Genomic DNA, 24,598 nt, shown 5'->3' on the forward strand with positions numbered 1-24,598 from the left:
CCTTCTTTAACAATTTAACTGTAAAATTAGCATATCTCTAAAAATCAGAAATTCAGACAACAGTTAAAAATGAACAAACTATGAGGGCTGGTGGTGCACCTCACTAGTAGTTTAGCATGAACAAGGCCCTGGGATCAAACCCTTCTATTACAAGAAATTAAGTAACAATGTATTTATTAATAAAGACACTATGGCTCTAAGCAAGCCATTCAGCATTCTTGAGTTCCAGGTTCTCTATCCACTTAAAAAGAGAATACATTGAATTTCTACATAATGTTTAAAACATTGTCCAAAAAAAAAAAAAAACCCAAATTGGGTGTTTGTATAATCCATTTAATTCTTTAACTTTAGATTCATATTTACAATGATAGTTTGATCAAAATTACACTAGGGGAAAGGTTATTACTATCCAGAGAGTAAAACACAAAAATGTAATTTGCTGAGGTTCACAAAAAGATGGCTAGAATTTATGTCCCCTAATTTTTAATACTAGTAAACATTTTATAGCAGGTGGCAAGTCTACTGAAACAGGAAAGAATGCCCAATAAAGAAGAAACAACAGTATTAAAAGGCAAGTGAAAAGAGTAATTTATAAGAGTAGATTATAAAAATTAACAATTAAATAGTGAACTGAGAGAACACACTCACATTACATATTATATAGGCCTAATCATCCCACAAAACAAACATAAATATAAAAAACTAGGTATAAAACAGAAACAAAATTCGGAGAAATATATAAATGACTATCAGAAGTTATAAAGTATAAGGGTAGGCATGTGCAAATGACTGTGCATGTTCACAAAAGGCAAAGTTACAGAAAAATATCAAATGTGGGTTCTAAGAATCAAACTCCAGTCCTCTATAAGAATAGGTAACTGCTAGGATCTCTTTAGATCTAAAAGTTAGGGATTTTGCTCAGTGGTATAGTGTTCCAAGCAAACGGTCTGGGTTTGGGCAGGTGGGAGGAGATGAGCAGACTGGAACTAAGAGAGTATAAAGAGATAATGGACAATGTATGTAAAAAAAAAAAATTCAAAATATAACACTACAGCTCTCACACACCTATGGACACCTGATCTTTAACAAAGAAGTCAAAGCCACCCAGTGGAGAAAAAAAAGCATCTTTAACAAATGGTGTTGGTCTAACTGGCAGTCTTCATGTAGAAGAATGCAAATTGATCCATATGTATTAACCAGCACAAAGCTCAAGTCCAAGTAGAACAAGGACCTCAACACAAAACCAAATACACTGAATCTAATAGAAGAGAAAGTGGGAAACAGCCTTGAACACATTGACATGGGAAATTTTCTTGAACGGAACACCAATGGCTCAGAGTCTAAGATCAACAACTGATAAATAGGACTACTTGAAACTGGAAAGCTTCTGTAAGGAAAGGTTACTAGGACAAAACGGCAACCAACAGATTTTGAAAAGATCCTCAAGTGGTGATTTTGTTTTTAAATTGGATATTTGGGGGATCTGTAACATGAACATGAAAGAATTTTTAAAAGTCCCCAGGAAACCGTTCACAGAGGAGACCTCTGGGGATCACTTTCTACCCTTTCAGGTTGATTTAATTTTTCCTCAATAAATCAGTCATATACAACCTTTGAAAAATAACTGATCAAAGAGAAAGCAGAGCAACTTCAGACTAAAGTCTACATATAAATGTTTACTTAGGCATTTTGTAGATGGTTAGGTATATACCCAGCCATAAAAAGTATAAAAATAATTTTTAGACTGTTATAATTATGTTGTCAATTTTTGATTAACAAAAATGTAACATGAGCTGGACAGGACCTTCCCCCTTTAAAAAAAATCTAAAAAACAAACAAAGAAAATCCACTGCACAGTGTGTTTATCTATGGGCACTGGGTAGATCTTACAGTGGTCATACCTCAGCAGTACTTACCAATACACTTCTGCTATCAACTTACCTTTTCTTGTTCTGTAGCCCGGAGACTCAAATAATTGAGAACTTGAGGCTCCAACACACTTAAGGACTCTAAGAGTGCTGGTATGAGCTTGGGTGCGTGTGGTTTCAACATGGCTCCTGCACTTTTGCTGATCTTCACAAGAGTGTTAATGCTAGACACACAGAAAACACCATCTCAATCCCTTCACCACAAATAAGAAGGCCTACAATCTAAACATGAGGATGGTTTGCACTTGTATTCAGGTATATACTCATGGCTCAAAGCCTAACCTGGCAACTGGAAAGTGGGGTTTCTGATTATGACTGAACTCAGGGTCTCTCATCTCTTGGCACTTAAAAAAATTACAGCTTTGTCTTGCAATGTTTTGTCTGAGACAGTTTCTCTGAATAACCTGTCCTGAGGCTTGTTCTATAGATCAGACTGGCTTCAAACTAATAGAGATCTGACTGTCTCTGCCTTTCAAGCACTAGGATTAAAGATATGAGCTACCATTGTCCGGCAATTGCAGATATTTTTAAGCAAGCACAAACACACATAGAGGGGTACAAAAAATGATGGTTTGTTGGAATCCAAATTCAGAGCTCAAGTCTATCCACTACCATCTTCAATCCAACTTTCTTTCCTTGTTTCTTTCTTTTCTTACTTTTTCTTTTTCTCATTCTTTCTCATTCTTTCTTTCTCTTTTTCTTTCTCCCTCCCTCCCTCCCTCCCTCCCTCCCTCCCTCCCTTCTCAGACAAGGTTTTACAGAACTGGCTAACCTAGAACCTGCTATCTAGACCAGGCTGGTTTTGAACTCACAGATATCTGATGGCCTCTACATATGAGTAGAATTAAAGGCATGTGCCATTACACCCAGCTTGATTCTTGAAACTTTCAGTCCCAATCTTTCTCTTGTTTTCTCATTTAACTGCACTGATCCTATCCAGCTGTGTTATTTAACATATCATATATAAGATAAATATATATACATACACACACACTAAACCAAGTAAAGGTTCGATTATGTTAAAGATATGGCTTCTGCCAGTAATGTCAGCACTCTGATGTATGAGGTCAGAGGGTCACTAGTCTGAGGCCAGGCTGGGCTACTCTGGGTAAATTTGCTTCTGCAACCACACAAGGCTCTTTCGTAAGCAATGCTGAATATACCCTATCCCACCACATCAGGCTGCACATCCTGGTGTGTCTTTTTATCCTATTAGAGTCATGACTAGGCTTAGGTTTGGAAAGCCTGAACCATCATTAATTTCCACATTTGTCTTTTAGCTAGTAGATTTAGAAGCCATTAACCATCACCATATAGACTAGTTTACCAAGGACAGTTGGTTATACTCAACAAGCAAGGCCCTGAAGACATGAGGCATAACAGGAAGATGTGTGCTTGCTAAGGAAAGGGGCCAATGCCAATAGAATAATATGCAACTCAGAATGTTCATCAAATCAAGGTCCCCATGAAATAGGACTATAAAATACTCTGGCCCATGTCTTTTCATAAATGCTTGTTACCTCAATGGATTCTCCTCAGTCCATTTCTCATATTTTTAGGAATCTAACATTCAAGAGAACACATTTTCTACAAACTGGCTAGAAACTAAGTAATTTCAGTACATTCACTTCAACCAAACCACACCTGAGGGCTCGGACTTCCGTCACAGGACTCATCATTCCTTTGTCCAGAAGGCAGGGCAGGAGGACAGCAATGGTTCTCTGGCCAGCTGCTCCTTTGGCAGGGTCACACATTTTCACACAAACCTCACATACAAAGAGCAGGGACATTAGTGAAGCTGGCCTCACAACTATTAAAGCATTTCTCTGACAAAGTGCTGTTTGTTTGTTTTTTAATGTCACTATCAGCAATGAAAAATGAGTTTACTTTCTTTACCACTATGGGGTTGTAGGGAGACAGAGGCATGACCAGTACTGAGTCCAAGAGGACTGCTGTATCTAAACAGAAAATCTGATAATATATTCTGTTCTTTAATTTTTGACTTTCTAATTTGTAGAGTGAGAAATAAAGGGTGAAAAATACTTAAGAAAGCACTTTTTAAAAATGTTCTGTGTATATAACCATTTCACCACTACAGATTGCAGTAAAATATTCTGATAAAGAACACAAACCTAGACATGAAAGGCACTAGGATTTAAAACATTCTTTTATTACTCTGTAATGTGGTTGATGACAATTAAGCATTAGAGTGTAAATTACAAAATTAAGTCTAAGGGGCAAACTATAGTTTCAAAAAATTTGCCAACCTCTCAATTTGGAAAAGGTGTTAAAAGCAAGACATATATTGCTTCATTTACGTGAGTCACATGTTCTTCAGGGTCAAAGCAAAGATACACCTCATATGGAGTCCTACAGATGCTTACCATTTAAGGAACCAAATGTAAAAGGTGTTCAAGATACACTACACATATAGACTAAACATATTATAATGAGAACCACTTTCTTATTCACTGTTAAGATCAGTAAACTACACAAGAAGCCAATTACAAGGCAACACTGCTTCATATGAAAAAATAAAAAATAAAAAAGCACTGTCAAGCTCATGGTGAACCCTACCCTACTGTATCTTACTGTGAGATGAGTTTCTCACCTTGCTCAGAGTTTTCAGAGCTAGTTCTGCTGCCTTCCGTACAGACTCCTAAAGAAACGAAAAAAGCCCACCATTATACATATTACACAGCACTCATTCTTATCCATTCTCTAATTAGATCCTAATATAAAATAGCAAAACATAATTTTCAATAAATTAAATAAATGTTGTTCTGTTAAGACTCTTTGCCCATTGAAAGACATGTATATATGATCTATTTTTGACCATGTAAAATTATAGCTATTAACTATAACAGTCAAAAATAAGATGTGCTATAAAAGCAAATACATAAAGAAAATCTCTGTCAAGAGTCTAAAAGAATTAAAATTTCCTAATGAATAAATAAAGCAACAAGAAAGAAAAGCCTAGCAGTCTATAATTTTAAGAATGTCAAAATAGTTTCAAATTCCGACAGTCCAGGCTTTAGATCCTTTAGTATAGATCCAACTTTAGTAATAAGTAAAATAACCTAGAAAAATTGATATATTTTTGCATTAATCACAGTATTTGGAAATGAATGCCTAAACTTTAAAACTTTACTCACTATGAATTACTTCAAAATGGGGATTTGCTCCTAATTCTACAGCATCATGAAATTTTTATTAAAAAAAGGAAGGCTGTAGCCACCACTTTTAAGTCAGTTCAGTTGAGACCTAAAGATAACCAAACTTTTATTTTTACATATACATCAAAGCAGAAATTTAGAAAAAAAGCAATTTCCTAAAACTGTCTATCTGGGGAATTTTGAAACACATACATTTAAAAAAGCTATAGTATATTTTAATGATTCCAGTTTATATACAAACATAAATAAATGTAGATTTACTTCTATAATACCTTAATGTCATCTTGTACTCTAAAAAGTGTTTCCCACATTTCTGGAAGTTTGTCAATGACGTCATCTAAAGGTCTTCCTCTCAATAAATCATTGAGAGCTAAACAGCTGAAAATAAAAACTTGATTTCAAATAAATGATCAAGTAAATCCAGTATTAAACAGTCATACTGAACAATAATAGACTCCTACATATATTTCTAGTCCTAACCTCTCACCCTAAGACAATCATGATTATTCTAGTATTACCTCAAATATATCTATCACATATAACACAAATCACTAATGACAATTTCTACAACTATAATTCAGTCCCTTTAAATGATACACCAATACATCACTTTTAACTCAACTATGTGCTCTCAATGTCTGGCTTCTTACCAAGTACATAACAAGCACTGAATGTGTACAAACTGCATATATAAATACTCCCTACAATATAAAGCCATGAATTATACAACTTGATGTCTACCAATTTAACAAATGATCACAAATTTTTAATATAATATTTATATAAACTAATTTAAGAAAATCAAGTAGAGTTTAATGTTAAAGAACTCAACTAAAAATATGATGGTTTTAACTTAAATTTTGTTTCACTATATAAAAAAAATTCTTAGAAGTTTGAAGGGAAATTTTCCAGCTCTATCTGGCTAATCAGTTTCCAAGTGATACCTGGATTCTCGAACTCGCCACATGTTGCTGGTAAGGTTTTTAATCAAATCTTGAAGAATTTCCTTCAAATATTTATCCACCTAATGAAAGCAAAAGGATAAAATGAAAACCGTAAAATCCAACAATCCATTATTTGCCTTCCATCAACACTGATCACTTTATTATTAAAGTGACCCTGGGCCTCTCAATCTGCAAATCTCTCACCATTTTGCAATAACTTGATAGAAGATTCTTTTCCATAGTGTATGGGAATAAAGTCTAATCACGTGGGCTTTATACAACACAAAGCCCACTGTGACTCATCTTGCCACTCTGGCTTCTCATTAGTCTCAGTTCTGTTCCTTGGCATGCATATAATACCTCTGCAGTCCAACCTTTTGTCCATGGCAATTGGGAGTGACCACCACTCAGAGAATTTTGGCCTACTGACTGTTTTCCATGTTCCCACAGCATCCTCTTAAGGTAAATCATATCCGACAACTGATTACTGCACTGCTCTATTACACTGGACTTCAATGGCAAGATGGTATCTCACTGGTCTGCACTCTGGTACAAAAGTAAGTATTATACAATGGTTCAGGAGAAAAGTGAGTTTGATCTAAGCTTTGGTGATAACAAGTTAATGGTAGATTAATTTGGAACAGTAGACTACAAGCTAAAAGTAGCTGTGCACCCCTATAACCTAAGCTATTTGAGAGGCTGAGGCAAACAAAAAGGTTTGGACCCAGCCTGAAACAGATCAAGATCTTGTATCAAAAAAAGTTTTTGTTTTTTTTTTTAAAGGAAATGTCAGTGGTAGAACACCTGCCTAGCACATTTAAGAACCTAGGATCAAATTCCAATATTGGGGGGAGGGGGGGCGGGAAATGTGAACAACAAAAAAAATCCATTTAAGAATTTTAACCAAAATCCAATTTGTAATATTAAAACCACTTTTGCTGCTATATAGATAATTAAACACGCGACAAAGAGAAGAAAAGGATGATGGTGATCTACTCATCAGGAAGAATCAGGGACAGGAGCAGATTCAAGGAACACATGATAAAGCAGAATCAACAGAAACTGCTGCTAAATTTGATGTGAGAGTGGGGGCATTATAAGACACAGACAACTGCCCCACCCAGGGGTCCATCCCATAATCAGCCACCAAACGCAGACACTATTGCATACGCCAGCAAGATTTTGCTGAAAGGACCCTGATATAGCTGTCTCTTGTGAGACTATGCCAGTGCCTGGCAAACACAGAAGTGGATGCTCACAGTCAGCTATCAGATGGAACACAGGGCTCCCAATGGAGGAGCTAGAGAAAGTACAAGGAGCTGAAGGGGTCTGCAACCCTATAGGTGGAACAACAATATGAACTAACCAGTACTCCCTGAGCTCATGTCTCTAGCTGCATATGTAGCAGAAGATGGCCTAGTCAGCCATCATTGGGAAGAGAGGCCCCTTGGTCTTGCAAACTTTATATGCCCCAGTACAGGGGAACACCAGGGCCAAGAAGTGGGAGTGGGTGGGTTGGGGAGCGGGGGGGTGGGGGGAGGGTATAGGGGACTTTGGGGATAGAATTTGAAATGTAAATGAAGTAAATACCTAATAAAAATTGGAAAAAAATAAGACACAGACAAAAAAAGAAGATATCAAGTTTTCTGGCTTGGACAAATACATGAACAATGAGAACAAAGGAAAGGTGTCTTTTCTTTTCAGCTTTTAACTGGACATGTTACATTTATGGTACATGTGAGTAACAGCCCAGTGAAGGCATGAGGCAGGAAGTTAAGTCTGTAAATAGGGATGGAGTACAGGTCCAGTGAAGAACTGAGTAATATCATTACAGTAAATGGAAGGTTTATGTGCCCAGGAGTTAGTAAAAGAAAGCTAAGAGGACAACAGTATTCAGAGGCTCTTCCCGAGAAACCTTCACATCTGAAAGGAGGATTGAATGCAACCAACAGTCAGATTACAGAACCAAGGAAAACAATGTAGGCAATTAACTATTTCTTTGTCTGTCTTCCCAACTAAAATAACTCTTTAAGCATGTTTGTGACCCACTCTCCATGGCATCAGTGATCCCTGTAAACATGTAGTACTCCATTTGTGTGAATATACTACTGTTCTTTTTTTTTAATTGGGTATTTTATTTATTTACATTTCAGCTGTTATTCCCTTTCCCAGTTTCCCCTTCGCACCCCCCATCTCTTCCCCCTCCCCCTGCTTCTATAAGGGTACTCACCCACCCACCCACCCAGGTTGGTGACTCTGGCATCCCCTACACTAAGACATCGAGCCTTCACAGGACCATGGGCCTCTCCTCCCACTGGGGTAGCCACCAGAAAGCCCCAGATGTCAGGAAAGTAAGAGGCTCCCAGGACCCAACAGGGATGAGCTGAGCTGAAATGCCCAACAAAGAGGAGGGAGAACCTGTAGAGATCATATCCAGAGGTTAGACTATTGTTCTTTTAACTATCTATCCAACCAGTGAACATTATGATTGCCTTCATTTTTGAGATCTCAGGAAATATTACAGAATCACTGAAAGAAAAAGCAAACAAGCAATGGAAGGAAATAAATATACAAGGGGCAACGGGTGTTTGGTTTAAATCCTATGTGGTGCCACAGGCAAGTTACAGAGTTTTCCTAACACACATGTTCACAAATACTTGCCATTGACTTGTCGGTGACCAATGCATTCCAAATGCTTGTCATAGCCTGTCGAATTCCAAGGTTGGGATCAAACTGGTAACGATAAAGTCGAGGAACTAGTTGAGGCAGAAAAGGAGCCAGTTGTTCTCCAGCTCTGGTAGCAATTACATTAAAACCAAAAGCAGCACCCTGAAAATAATAAAGACTAACTATACATGACTGTCATAATAAAATGTTAACATAGTAAATACAAAAAGGCTTCAAATATTCTTTCTCAAATTTATCCCTAAATAGAACATTACTTAGTATTCCAGCTTTACCAAATAATGACTAATGTGGTAACCTGGCTCTCAGGTACAGATTTTCAAAATTAACTACACATGAACTGGCACTACAAGGCTAATGTAACAAGTTTGGTTTTGGAGTAAATAAAAGAATAACTACTCAGTAAGAGACAGGGGTATATAATTCAGTAGTAGAGCACTTGTCATGTATACATGATGCCCTGAGTTTGTTCTCCAGCAAAAATTGAAGAAATGAAATAAAGTAACAACTTACCTTCCTGGAGTTCCACATTGCATGATGATTTGCCAGATTCATAAATTTATAGACCAGATCTGGCTGACTGAGATCACTTGCCAGAGAGCAAAGCTCCTTGTAAGTAGAAAGGCCTTGACTTAGAAACAAACAAAAAGAAATACACAATAAAATATCTTTATAGCTATCTTTGGCCTGACGTAAATTTCAGCATCAATATTACAGGGTTCTTTTAAATTGTATTTTCCTCAGTTATTAATACCACAATCATCACTGAGGAGACTGAAAACTAGTTTGAGAAGAATATAAAAAGCTGTATACCTCAATTATCAGTAATTTCTAAATCTTTCTTCCAGTAAATATCTGTTGCAAATTACCTATGAAATACCTCCCATAGGGTCAAGTGTTTGAGCCTATGGCTCCCCGTTCATGGCACTGTTTTGGAAGGCAGCAGGAGCTGTAAGAGGTGGATCCTTGGTGTATGGAGGAAGGCGGTTAGGAGGCAGAGTCCCCTGTAACCACACAGCCATCTACTGCCATTCCTTCTCTTCTGTGACAGACTTTACAGCCTCCAACTGTAAGCCAGATGGACTCTCCATTGCTTTTTATCAGTTATTTAATAAAGAACACGATACCTAAAATGTGCCTGAATGTTCCATGGAAGTGAAGCTCTTGGTGGCTCTGGAGACAACTTGAAAGTTTATCATGCTGTATGCAATCTCTCATAGCCATGAGTGATTTGAAAATCTCTCTATGCTAAATTTCCTCTAGGTATAATATAGCATTTTGTGAAAAATTAGCATTTTTTTAAAATTCGTAAAGAAGCCAAGTACAGTGGTTTGTACTGCTGTAGTTGTACCAGAGGATTCAATTGAGCCAACTAGTTTAAGAACAACAAAAATAATGAGACCTTGTCCACCCAAAAAAGAGGAGAAAAAAGAAAACAAAGGGAAAAGCTCAGAAAGAATTTAGAAAAACAAGCAAATAAAAAGAACTTTGAATATGAAAACAGTAAGATATAGGATAGCACAGGACAGATAAACCACCTGCAATATTCTCTTGTTCCAAATGTCACAGGAAGACAGAGCAAGTGGCATATGTTTCCTGGCAACTCTTAGAGAAAAAAATGATAATATAACTACACTGAAATAATAATGAAAGAGGGACAACATCAAAATTAATTTAAAATACAAAACAGGCAGACTAGTCAAACACAAAAAGTATTCCCAGAAAAAAATTAGATGAATTGAATGTAGTTCTATGTTGCAAGATGTCTACTCAGGACTCAGCTTCCTAGAAGCAGACAGTTCTAGACTTAGTATCAGTCTGAGAACTAACTTTAGTCTTTGAGGTCATGGCCTCCCACAAAGCAGCCTGCCACAAATGATTACTCACTGGCCAGGCATAAAAGTCTAAGGAGTATGGCAAGAGGCCCAGGCTCTGTGGCTTGAGGCCGACACCCCTGAAGGGCCACGCCATCCTAGCCTGAAGTTCCTCAGGAGTCCAGTGTCCAGTGAGGTATGGTTTCAGGCCAACATTGCTCACTGCTCCCAAAGACAATCCTAAGAGTGTTCTCCAATAATCTTCCAGCATACAAATTTCTATCTCAGAGGCCAAGAGAACCTAATCTAAGACAGTAGGGTTTTTTCCATGCCATTTTTTATTTATCCATCAACAAACAACATTCCTATTCTCTCTTAGTTGATCAATATGTTTAGATTTAGCACACTTACCCATCAGGTGTTTTGCCAAGGCCACCCCCTTGAAATACCACTGTCTCTCCAGAAACTTCATGTTTGACTCTAAAACAAATCAAAAAGAATTTAAATTAGCTTCAAATTTTCCATACCAACAATAAACAATTGGATACAATCCATTTGCAAACTGATAAAACCTGTGTCTAGTGTATAAAAGATATAAAACTATTCTTTCCTACCAGACTGCAAATTTTCTAAAATCAAATATAAGCAAAAAATTTCTCAGATTACTTACAGCCAATGTGTCACACATAAAAACTATCCTTCCTTCAAGGAAGTAACTAAGAGAAAGCAGCAAGCAATTACAAAACCAATCTCCCTCCATGTACTCATCCACCTTAGACTATAAATGACGTTCAAGTTTCTTCATATCACACCTTAACTTTATTTAGCCAAAGGTATTAAAATGTTTTCTAATCCAATGCTTTAACTATCATAGGACCATTCAAGTTTGAAATTTTCTGAAGTAAACAGTATACACTGGGATAATTAAAACTGTTTACAATCATTGATATGTAATGCCTTAATAAGTAGAAGGTGGAACTATCCTTCTTGCATGTCATATTCCCAATGTCCTAAGTATTCATAGCTGAAATGTTAAATTCACTATACCTTTTGCCAGTCATAAGTGTCTCTACAAGTGTAGACACCAATTCTTGTTGATCTTCTTCATTGCCCAGCTCATAAACCAACCCAAGACCCTTTGAGGCAACATCTTGGCTGAGTTCTACAATAAAGGTAGACAAGATTATACTATTCTAAAAGAAATGTGTTTCCTGGCCAATTATTTTCTTTCAAGTAATTCTCTTTATTCTAAAATGCTACAAAAGTAAAGATATAAAAATTAGAAGCACTCTCAATTACCTAAATCAAGTCAATGAATAAGACATCCTCAATTAATAAAGATGAGAATCATGACCATAAACTAATAAAATACCAATGAACTACAGTGCCACTATAAAAACCACGGTATCAGAGTATCAACATATATTGTTTATATTAGAGATAAAATACTCTCCTAGAGAGACACCCATATCCAATTTTAGAAAAATAGAGGCAAAACTAGTCCATGTGTTTTGAATAAAATGTTTTAAAGCTATTATTTAAATTTCGAACATATTCAACTTCTCCTAGCTTTAATCAAAGAGGGAAAAGTAATTCAAAGTAGGAAAACTTTAACACTAATGTTAAAGCCTAAGCTCCATTTAAAAAATGTAAAGTTCTAATTTATGTATAAAAAAGAATATCTATTTCCTCTTTATATCTTTATATCTATTTCTACATTTGAACATGGCACTGTGGTAGTTAACATTGGCTTTTGCTTTAATATAATTACCTTTAATATTAAAAAAATTAATTTTTAATTTTATTGCAGAAAGCCCTACTATCTATAACTCAGGATGGCCTGACGCTCACGGTCCTTCTGCCTTTCACCTCCCACATGCTGGGCTTAAAGGCCGTGGCTAGTTTTGTTTTAGTCACATGGCTCAAAGGTTTTTGTGGTATAATTCATTCCCTCACACTTTTAAAATTTAAAATAAAAGTACACTGAAGGTGACAAATCAAATATTTACCAACAACTTACCATCATTTTCTGACAGAACTGAAACAAATGCGCTCTGAATTTCTTTAAGATGGGACTGAAAGAAAAGTAAAGGCATTAGAGCTCTGAAATCCTACCTCCTCTTCAGGAAAACAAGCATCTTGCTGGTAAGGCACACTGAGGCCAGAGAGTCTTAGGACCAAGGCAGTCATGACCTTTCCATGTAGTTAATATTACAGGCGTCCATATCACCGTAACTTGTACCATACACAGGTTGTCTAAGAATTCAGACTGACCACTGTCCGAATATGAGCCTGCCCATTCTTATCCATTCTGGTTTTACATCTTCACATTTAGATCATGTTCTTGCCAGTATTAATCAAATCATCATCCTTCAGTGTCTCACATAGTAATTATTTCAAAATTTCTGCTACTTTTTAATGATTCCATACTTCATACACTTTCTTCCTGCTTTTAATTCATAAACACTTTGGGATCTTTACAGAGTTCATCACATATCCAATGAATATTATAAAACTCACCTTCACCTCTATGTGGGTACTTAGTTTTCTCACAAGAGAAAGGAGCCAGATGCAGGCTGCTTGCCTCACATGTGGGTTGGGGCTGATGATATGTTTATTTAAAATAACATCTAAAACCCATGGGACAACATCATTCACTTTGGCACCTGAGGAATAAGCAAAGAAAGATTACAATTAAAATACCCAAATATAATTTTCTTAAAAATCATACTTACATCAACAATCACACAAAAACCCAATGTTAAAATCCAAGTGACCAAGAATGTCCAGAAGCTAATGTAAGCTAAATAATCTTTGTAAATTATTCAAATGACTCTAGTTTATTGGATAAAACATGTATCCTAGTCTCTTCAATCTCAGCAAATTTTTTTATTAAATCTTTCTAAACTAAACTTCCATCTAAAGACTGATCAATAACTTTGGATTTCATTTCCTCGTCCAGCTATAACATATTTGTCTCTTTCCCCATTACTTCACAGTTTCGCAATCCCAACAAAATGCTGGCTTGCTTTACCGTATATGTATTCAAACAGAAGCCTCAGAGAACTAGTTTGGCTTCCACCAATCACAGTACAGTCACCCTACATATACTACTAAAAAAACTTTTTCCCTATTTCTTTTAAAGTCTCGCTATGACAGATGACAAAATAGTAGATGGAGATATTACTACAGTGTTAAATGTTAGCTATAATACTAAGTACAGCAACTATTTTCACTATGGATACAATTCACAATAGTACCGTTACCATGGAAATATTCTTATTCAATTTTCCCAGCTAAGAAGATAAAATACAAATACTTTCTGATTTTTCTTTTAGCTTTAAAGAGTAAAAACAAAAATCCTGGTTTGATACTAAAATATATTTTAATTCTTAATTTAAATCAACTGAAAAAAATATTTGTGTCTGTGTTTTGGATTTTTTTGTTTTGCACTATTGTTTTTACTTTAATTAACATTAGGCTTCTTCACATTTTTTGTGTACATGTACACATATGTGCACATACATGAGAGCACATGCCACAGCATGCATGTGGAGGTCAGAGGTCACAGGTCAGCTTTGCAAAAGCTGCTCCTACACCATAGGGTCCAGGGATAGAATGCAGGTCATCAAACTTGGCAACACTTGCTGAGAGTTCTCACTAGACCTTGTATTATTTTTCTTTTGTTATTGGTAGTTTTGTTTTGTTTTGCTTTGTTTTTGAGATAAAAGTCTCACTGTGTAGCCCAGACTGGCTCTGATATCATTACATAACCCACATGTTCTCCAACTTGCAATCCTCCTACCTTAGCTTTCCAAGTGCAGGGATTACAAGCACACATCATCTTAGTCTGAAATCTTTGTATCTGTTACCATATGCTCAAGAACCACATACATGTATGTTCTCTCAAATGACACAGTAACTAAATTCTGTTGTACTTCCAGGACTAGCAGAGGACAGAGAAGGCTCATTATGTAGTAAGGAATTAGACACAAGAGGCTGAGAAAGTTCTCATTTTCATGTTCAATCTTTCCTTTTTTTTTTTTTTTCTTTTCTCCCTCCCCCTCATGCCCCCCAACAGGATTTCATTACATAGCTCTGGCTGGAACTTTCAACATTGACTAGGCAGGCCTTGAATTCACAAAGATCCTCCTGCCTCTGCTTCCTGAATGCGAGGATTAAAGGCATGCACCACCATGCCCAGCTATGTTCAATCTTCTTTAATCCTTCTTGGCAGACCAAATCAGTAAGGCATGTATCAATATTTGGGGAAAACATTACTTTTGCAACTAATAGAGAAGAAAGCCACTCTGCAACTGCAAATCAATTAGGTAAGTATTTGATACCAGCAGGAGGTATATATTCCTCTTCAGTCACCAGCCAGGCATCTCGGGCAGCCACAGAGTTAGTTCCTATTGCAGCACTGGTAATGGCTTCACCAATAGTGAACTGAAGTTCAATCTGCTTGGCCTACAATGAAGGAAAGAGAAATATCCATTTCTATAAAAGAGCTGCTTGACACCCTACCTCTCAGCAGGCTTTATTTTATTTTTGGCCACACTGAAGCTAAGTCAGTGATGCAAAAGATGATGAAATAAAGGACTGGAGAACTAAGGAGGAGTTACAGATTTCTTATCTTCAGGAAATGGCTTCTCACCCTCAGCACACAATCGCTATGCAGTGATTTTTAATTTTTGGAACCATGTTAGGTTTATATAAGAGGTTGGGATAATTCAAAGGTAAAGCCTCAGAGACATCAATGCATATTATAAAGCTCAGTCTCTCACATGTCTGATCTAAACTGCCCTGGGCCTCAAGAACTTCACTGTTAAATGAGCACAATATCATCATTCACCTCATCAGCCTGTAAGGATTAAATGATGTTAATTTAAATAACACTTTCACTATAACAATGGCCACTATATTTTTATAAAAACTGTTCATGCTCTTCCAAAAGGTCCTGAAAAAAGAATGATAAAACAAGTATAAAATGCTAAAACTTGGTAAATTTACATCAAAGGGTACACAGAAGTTCTCTGTATTATTCTTAAAATGTAACTGTAAACTTGACATTATTTCAAAAACCAAACATTAAGAATTCTGTACAGTTACATACTCAAATATTTACATTTTCATTTAGAAATTCTGATGATGTTTTACAAGTAGCAGTCATTGTCTCAACATGGAAGTAGATCTGCCTTGGTGCCCTCTGGCGTTTTCCTGTTTACTATCAAACATTTTAGCATAAAAAAATAAGGATTTGATAAAGAATGGAATGCGCATGTGGAACATAAGCATGCTGACTATACAAAACTGAAGGTTAGGCCACTGTAATTCTTAATTTAGGGTGTCAATCTTCATGGAACATCCATCTAGTGCTTCTTAATCTAGAAAAATAGGGCTGAAGGTTTTAGATCTCATCATCTCTGGTGAAAAGCTTCTCTGGGGACCTTAAGAGCTGAGAAAAGATATTTTAAGAATCTTCATCAGGAATTTAATGATTGATTTGTTTACCTACATGTTAATTACACGCTTCCTATTTTTGATACCATAATTCATATATACACACACATATAAAATCAAAACTTTATAGTTGCATTTAGGAATGATAAAAGTATCCAAGTTTAACAGAGAAACCCTGTCTCAAAAAAAACCAAAAAAAAAAAAAAAAAAAGAATCCAACAATGAGGGCAGGAGAGAAGGTTTAGCAGTTAAAAGCACTGGCTTCCAAGGTTCAATTCCCAGAACCCACATGCCAGTTCACAAGGGCCTGCAACTCCAGCTCCAGGAGAACTGATACCCTCACAGACATACAGGTAGGCAATACACCAATGCACATTAAATAAATAAATAAATAAATAAATAAAGTCTAACGAGCTTTCATTAACTTAAATACAACTGGAATTGGCATTATTTAAAAAGAGGAGGAAGAAGAAGAAGAAGAAGAAGAGGAAGAGGAAGAGGAGGTAGCAGGGGCGGCAGCAAACGTAAGCTTTTTCCCAAGAGGTTACAATTAAACTGATATGATGGTTTGAATCAGAATCACTCCCATAGGCTCATATATTTGAATGTTTGGTCCTCAGTTGGTGGAACTGTTTGAGAAGGATTAAGAAGCATGGCCTTGTTGAAGGAAGTGTGTCACTGAGAGTGGGCTTTGGAGCTAGGCCATCCCAAGTTAGCTTTCTCTAACTCAGGACTTATGGATTTGGACATGAGCTCTCATCTACTGCTCCAGTGCCTACCTGCCTGACACCATGACAGTCATGAACTCACACTCTGAACTGTAAGCCACAAATAAACTTTCTTCTGCAAGTTGCATTGGTTGTGGTGTTTTGTCAAAGCAATTGAAAAGTAAGTAAGACATCAGGCATCTGGGGATGATGGCATTAGTATAACTCTTTGAAAACATTATACAAGAATGGGGAAGCAGCTCAACAGAGGAGCATATGCTTAGTGTGGGCAAGGCCCTGGATTCACTCTCCAACAGAGGACAATCAAAAGGATCTAAACTTGAACTTCAACACCAGTTCTCTTACTCAGTAATATCAATCCTTACATCTTATCCTCAACTAACATTTATCTCCTTTCTCATCCTTCAAGGCTCAGCAGTAACTTCCCCTTCAAGCAGATTATACCAGAATTCTTGGACACAATCACACACTCCTAGTATTAGTATTCTCCTTCATTCTCTGCAAATCTATCCCTATTCACTTACTTCTACCAATATTTATGAGAATCTACCTTTGCAATCACACTGCTAGACACTTGTATAATGATGAGCAAAGCAGACCCTGCCTTCCATGTATGGTTAAAAGGTGTGATGATGCCACTACAAAAAAGGTTTACCATGAGCATAACAACAATCTGAAAAATAAGTACAAGGTTTTCAAAAGGTCAGAGCAAAGAGGCTGGCATACAAAATATGAGAAAATGTGAAGGATCACCTCTAATGTGGGTGGAGGAAAGATTAGGTCATGCTAAGACACATTAGAATTTACTAAGTAGAGTACTTTTCCCACATTAGGCATTAGCAACTCAAGAGCAACTAGAGTAGGAACCCACAGTCTCCACAGATGGCTAAATGGTTTCTTCTATTTATACTATACCATGGTTCACTAAAAAACAATGAGTCTTTTCCAGACAAGCAATTTATAGAGCTATGTCTAACACAGTAACAAGCCTAAAGCTAAAACTCAAAACTAAATATTTGATAAAGAAACAAATGTTTAATTTAAAAACTAAATATTTGATAAAGAAACAAATGTTTAATTTAAAAAAAAAAAAAAAAAAAAAACCTCAGAGTATGGACTGGAAAGATGGTTCAGTAATTAAGAATACTGATTACTCTTCCAGAGAACCCAGGTTCAGTCTCCAGTACTGTCAACTTGTGTCAACTTGACCCAAGCCAGAGTTATCACAGAGAACGGAGCTTCAAGTGAGGAAATACCTCCATGAGATCCAGCTGTAAGGCATTTTCTCAATTAGTGATGGGGGGGGGGGCATTGTGGGTGGTGCCATCTCTGGGCTGGCAGTCTCGGGTTCTATAAGAAAGCAAGCTAAGCAAGCCAGGGGAAGGACGCCAGTGAGTAACATCCCTCCATGGCCTCTGCATCAGCTCCTGTTTTCTGACCTGCTTGAGTTCCAGTCCTGGCTTCTTTTAGTGATGAACAGCAATGCAGAACTATGAGCTGAATAAACCCTTTCCTCTCCAACTTGCTTCTTGATCATGTTTGTGCAGTGTAGCCTCCCCCAGCCTTGAGCAGGCTGACTCTTGCTGCCACTGTGAATGAGACCACCTAGGGTGGAGTCTTCCCACCTAGATGGTTCTATTGTTCTGTTCCTCTGCTGCTGCTCTTCTCCAAGACACCCTACCCCTGAGAGGCTGAACCTGTCTGCCTGAGATATTCCTGAGATAGCTGACAACCTGTGGAATTGGTGCTGACAGCTTTAGCAGACTAGTGCTAACAACTTGGCAACAAAGCATCAAGAAGCCTGGCATGGCAGAATCTTAGTAAACATTGGGCCTTGATCAGAAATCTGTCTTGGTCTCTTTCTTCTCTCGCTGTTTCCTCCCATACAGCTCCAGCCTCCCACTCAGGAACCCATTACAGTGCAGGAATAAAAACCCTGACTAAGACAAGCACCAACATGGTAACTAATGACCATCTGTAATTACAGTTTCAGGGGATCCAATGCCCACTTTTGGTCTCTGTGGGCACTGCATGCAAGTGATAACACAGACACACAGACACAAAGTAAATTTATAACCTCTCAATAACAAAATTCTAAAATCTGACAATAAGCAAAACAACTAAAAATGCATTTTCTTTGAATAATTAAAACTATAAATACCTCCACAGAATCCATCAGACCTTGCAAAAGGAGTTTCTGGTGGGGAAAAACCCCATCTCCGACAGGAAAATAGCCCAGGGTTTGGATTGCTCGTTCTTTCATCTGGAAGAGCACAGATTTTTTTTTTTTTTTTTTTTTTTAAATTTTAAACGAATAGCAGCTTTATATCAAAACAGTACTCCCAAGATGACAGGGGCTATCTGTCTCATAGACTGATGCCTATGTTGTTACAAAAGCACCCAATTTTACAAGATTATATCTACAAGACATTAAAAACAACAGAAAATTGAGCCCATTAAGTACCCATACCTACAAAAATTAAAACTAAAGAGAAAGCCTTAGGCTTATCATTTAAACTGTCAAGGTTGCAAATGTGGTTTACAAGCCCAGAGGACCCAGGAACAAATTATCTCTACTACCTAGTAGCCTTTAGGCAGGTTATATCAACTCTCTGAAACTCTGTGTCATCTCACAGAGAAATGACAACTATGCCTATTTCACTCTATCTTTTTAAAGTCTTAGTTTGAATACATGAGAAACTTATAGCGTACCCCATGAGCACACTGCAGTACTCATCAATGGCTGATGATGACTGGTTAAAAAGAAAACCATGTGCTGTGATTATTTTGGTTTTAAGTAACAGCTAAACCAAGAATATAATTGCAATTTTTTTTAACTTATAGCAAACTGGTACTTTTTTACTCATTAAATTATCTTCCTCTTCAACATCAGGTACTTTAATTATAAAGAATGTCATAAAGTCTATAAAAACAATTATCTCAACTTAAAAAACTGCAACTGTTCTTTCCCTCAGATTATTCATTCTGCTTCAAAAGAAACTGGCTGTAAGAAAAATAAGATTTAGAACTGCCCTAAAATTATACAAATCGTGAAAACTGATTATTATATTATCCAGCTTTTGTATGACAAAAATAATTCTTCAATGAATTTTTAATTTTACTGAAAGCCTAACTGTTAAGGCATTAGAATAACTAGGTCAAAAGATAACATACAAACTAGTTTATACAGTCTTCCTGATTCAAAAGCAAATGCAAAGTTTATCAAAGTTTCATCTTTATCATTTTTTAACACATTAGTAAAACATTACTCTAGCTGCAGTGTGCATGGATGAATATAGAAAGATGACTATAATCATAATAACTTGGTTTTGTTAGTTTATACAACTATGAATAGAAAACATAGAATTATAGAAGGGAAAGAAATAAAAGGCTTGCCTTGTTTGTTTCTTTACTAGAAGGAATTCTATTGAGTAAGCTTTCTACCAGGTGCAGTTTAGTAAATCCAGATCCTTCACTGGGGATCGGAAGAGGACCATTTCTGCCAATTTCACCCAGGGCTGTACAGGCAGCAATTGCCAACAGAGGTGATGTACTGTCTAAAAATGAACCTGTAAGAATATTTAGATACAAGAGTGACATACTAATTATTCTTATGATGTAAACCAATTAATTTTTTTAAGGCAGCATCAGAAAATCAAGGTCTATAATGCTTTTTGATTGACCACTTGTTGACATTTATGTACTAATAAGACACCATGGCAATAAGGCTTAGTGTCCTTGAATGTTAGCGTTTTCCCCATAAGTGGCACCAAAATATAAAAACATGTTAAACACACACATACATACACACACACACACACACACACACACACACACACACACACACAGATTTTCATTTTTACTAAAAACAAAAATTATTTTATAGAAAAGCTTGTTCCTTTAAAGTGCTACAAGAAGAAACAAAAATACCTTATTAAAATTAAAAAAAAAATTCAAAGTCTGAAGCAGCCAAGCAAACCAGTTCACACACTGACCTATTGTTTCTGTAGCACTCCGAATGATCTCCTCTTGCTCAGGCAAGAGGTCAGCATCTGTCTCCAGGTCATGCTGCTCTGCCATCCTCACTCTCTTCTTAGCCAAGTATCTTCCAACAGTGAATCCCAAGGCAAGCAAGGATCCATGTTGTACCTCGGGGCTCTGAATTTAACAATGTGACAGCACTGTTTCTTTTTCACACATGAAAAGATACACTGAAATAACTTGTTAGAATAATGCCCCTGATAAACCTAAGGCTAAAAAAGAAAATGATTACTCTGGCCTCTACTTGAAGCCAATGAATCAAAATAAGGCAATGGCAATTTATAACAAGAATTTCTAGCATAAGAATGCTGAGAAATTAAGCTCAATCTTTACTGACATACAGAGTTAGATACCTTAATTTCATATAACCTCCATCTATGGAACAGGGACTTTTAAAGTAAGCTTCTATAGTCCTTATACTTCCTCATTTAATTTTTAGTTTATGAGTGTCTGCCTGAATGGATACTTTTGTATCACGCTCATGCAGTGCCTCCAGAACCAGAAGTTGTCTTCTCCTCCTTTGACATGGAGTTACATATGGTTTTGAATCTCCATGAGGGTGCTAGAAATTGAACCCAGGCTCTCTCAAAGAGCAGCCAGTGTCCTTAACCATTGGGCATCACTTCCACCCATGATTCTGTCTTATTTATATCACTATATAGCTAATTATCATAATGTTCAAGGATAATTTCTCTTCTCTGTACTGCCAACAAAATACAATGAAAAGTCCTTTTTCTAGTTGTTAAAATCTTCATAACAGTGCCTAGACTTCAGAGACAGGTTCCTGTGTTTTCTTAAAATATAAAGTTATTTAAATAACAAAGAAGAGTGAAGATAAACTGATAACATACATGATTGTCTTTTGTGGCCTTTATCAGCTGTTCTATCATTGACTTTAACTCATTTCCGGACACCGTAGACACAACCACAGAATAAAACAAAGCGGCCAATTCACGCATTTCTTCTTTACTGCTACTCATCAGACTCTGAGCAACAGAGAAAAGAAATAGGTATATGATGCATAATCATCTTCCTGCTGACATCTGACACTTAAAATTATAAAAGTAAATGAAATAGTTTAACACCCAATCTTTTAGTATCCATAAAAAATAATGCAAAAAGCTATTTAAAAAAAAAAAAAAAAGACTCTGCAAGGCTTCAGTGGACAGTTACAATACATATGGCCTTGGTTAAACTAAATGCTTACAAAAAAACAGAAACAAAAATAATAAATATGGGAAAGAGGCTGGCAAAGGGATGGTAATAGGGATGGAGGAAGATAAAAGAGAGTAAAGGAGAGAAATATCAGAAAGTATTATGTATGTGTATGATATTATGAAAGGACAAGCTTAATATACTGGAACTGGATCTAACCTGAAATCGTTCCTGCAGTCATCCTCCACAATACCAGAAAGTACTATGAAAGCTACAAGGGAAGGAAACAACAGTCCCACTGGACACCTATCAATCACAACGACCAGCAGGACAAGGTATGCATAAAGGTGCAGCAGCTGCACTCCCTATAACCACACCAATCAAGAGGTGCCTAACTGGACTCGAGACCCATGCACCAAGAGGGAAATTATCCCTGGTACCAGAAACCTAGCCAACTACCTCGAACTAGTGAGGTCACAGATTTTACCACTTACACCAGGATAATTCCTAACTACACTCTAAATCTTGTCCCTATACCCAGAGATAAGTACAGCTATCATGTCTCATCAAGAAGGCTTCTCTCTATAACAAATGGAGGCCATTATAAAAAACCATGACTGAACGAAATGCAAATAAAACATCAATGGATTGTGGGGGAGCTCAGCATGAATGGATACATCTGCAGCACAGTTCCTGTCTCTTTAACTCACATAATAGCAAACAGCAGGGTTGATGGGTAGGGGTGTTGAAAGAGCCAGAATACCAAGTCTGCCTCTCTTCAAAATGATCAAACAAACAAGATGAAAACAGTGACATTATCAACGGAGACTAACACACCAAGAGGGAACTATTACCAGGTCCTACCCCTAGACAAAAAACTACAGGCAATCAATGATTGCTGAGGGAGAATTAGCCACTCCCAGGGATGAGCTCCCTGACTGCCTATCCAATACAAAGTGGTCAGCCCTGAAATCACATACACATTAAAAAAAAAAAAACATCAAATTATATGAATATGTGTGTATGTACACATACATAAATGCACAAACATATATATGAAATAACAATAATAAAAGAAAAAGAGGCTATCAATTTGAAAGGTAGAGAGGAACATGGTAAGGGCTACAAGGAGAAAAAAGAAGGGGGAATGATAATTAAATGTTAATTAAAAATTAATTAAATTTTATGAGCTAAAATTATATATAAATTCTTAGTTTAGTTGCATTTTCATAAAGAGATACAAAACTTTAAAACAGATAAAATAAATATAGTTGATTTCAAATAGAGATCAGCAACCTTTTATCTAGTCACTGCTGAGAATACTCCATTATGCCACTGCAGTTTACAAAAGCAGGCACAGATAATACACAGCTGTGTTCCAATACAATGAGAAATACACTTTCTATGTCATGAAATAATGTCTTGTTATCTTTTTTTCAACTATTTAAAAACATAGAGGGGCTATAGTTGTAGATCAGAGGAAATACCTATCTACCATATGCAAAGTCTTGTTTCCAAAATTTAGCATAAAACTTTTTTAACAAAGTGAAAAGCATTATTATCGTGTAGACCATAGAATGTAGGAGTCAAACAGTATTTTTTGTTCATAGGTCACAGCATAACAGGCCCTAGAATCAAACTCATAGTCTGGTCTCTCTTTATATCATAGAAAACTTTTACCTTCTACCAAGAGATCAAAACTCACAAGATTAGCTTAAATTAAAAAATATTCACAAAGAATGAAAACCCTTCTAAAACAAGAAGCACTTTTAGGAGACCAAATTTTTTCAAGAAAAATACAAAACTAGTATCTCTTAACAAACTATATTCCTATTTTCACATCCATAGATTTTCCTGTAACTCGGGGTAGTTTCCAAAAAGAACTGTATTACAAAGCACAATAGGTATACAACTGTATGAGCCATATCTTCACTAAAAAGTCTAATCTAAAATTCAAATTTAACTTGCAGTTTTATTTTTTAAACCTGATAACGTTTTTGATGTTACCCTGGAGGAACAACACATAACTAGCTGGCCACATAAGGGTGGGCACTGTAAACATCATAGACACTGTGTCTTCCACATCTGGGAAACCTACATGTATACTTTCTCACTATTACATCTCTTCCATGAAATACAATAAAACTCTTTGCTATAAAAAGAAAATACTACTCAGCTATTAAAAACAAGGACATCTTGAGTTTTTCAGGTAAATGGATGGAACTAGAAAATATCATCCTGAGTGAGATATAACTCAGACCCAAAAGGACATGTATGGTATATACTCACTAATAAGTGGATATTAGCAAAACAAAACAAAACAAAAAGTACAGAATACCCAAGATACACTCGACAGAACTCAAAAAGGTCAATAAGCTCAAGTGCCCAAGTGAGGACGCCTCAGTCCCACTTGGTAGAGAGAAGAAAGCAATCACAAGTGGGGAGGGAAGGAGGGACCTGAGAGGGAAAGTGGACATAGAGGGGGAGACACGGGGGTGGGGGTGGGGGAACCAGGGTAAGGGAAAAGGACTGAAGCCCTGAGAGCCTGGGAGGAAAGATATTCTTAGGAATCAAAAGGAGGGACCTTAGATGAAATGCCGGACAGTAGGGAGGGAACTTATAGAGCCCACCTCCAGCAGGAAGACAGGACATCAAGTGAGGGAT

The 24,598-nt window shown here is 36.6% G+C and overlaps 1 protein-coding gene across 5 annotated transcripts in view; it reads right to left on the bottom strand.

The window, feature by feature from the left end:
- Positions 1-24,598, bottom strand: part of Ecpas (Ecm29 proteasome adaptor and scaffold) — a 105,100-nt gene that overhangs the window by 16,045 nt on the left and 64,457 nt on the right. For all 5 annotated transcript variants that reach the window (XM_021199473.2, XM_029540186.1, XM_029540184.1 and 2 more), the window contains 16 exons: positions 21,631-21,765; positions 20,734-20,896; positions 20,135-20,307; positions 18,900-19,001; positions 14,894-15,017; positions 13,068-13,213; positions 12,568-12,622; positions 11,595-11,709; positions 10,959-11,027; positions 9,247-9,364; positions 8,710-8,877; positions 6,049-6,128; positions 5,377-5,482; positions 4,540-4,587; positions 3,573-3,694; positions 1,942-2,092 (listed from right to left, as the gene is read on the bottom strand). In XM_021199473.2, coding sequence (XP_021055132.1) covers positions 1,942-2,092; positions 3,573-3,694; positions 4,540-4,587; positions 5,377-5,482; positions 6,049-6,128; positions 8,710-8,877; positions 9,247-9,364; positions 10,959-11,027; positions 11,595-11,709; positions 12,568-12,622; positions 13,068-13,213; positions 14,894-15,017; positions 18,900-19,001; positions 20,135-20,307; positions 20,734-20,896; positions 21,631-21,765 — 1,875 coding nt within the window. The remainder of the gene's footprint in view (positions 1-1,941; positions 2,093-3,572; positions 3,695-4,539; positions 4,588-5,376; positions 5,483-6,048; positions 6,129-8,709; positions 8,878-9,246; positions 9,365-10,958; positions 11,028-11,594; positions 11,710-12,567; positions 12,623-13,067; positions 13,214-14,893; positions 15,018-18,899; positions 19,002-20,134; positions 20,308-20,733; positions 20,897-21,630; positions 21,766-24,598) is intronic.

Source organism: Mus pahari, chromosome 6 (assembly GCF_900095145.1).
Source record: "Mus pahari chromosome 6, PAHARI_EIJ_v1.1, whole genome shotgun sequence".
NCBI classification, from domain to species: Eukaryota; Metazoa; Chordata; class Mammalia; order Rodentia; family Muridae; genus Mus; species Mus pahari.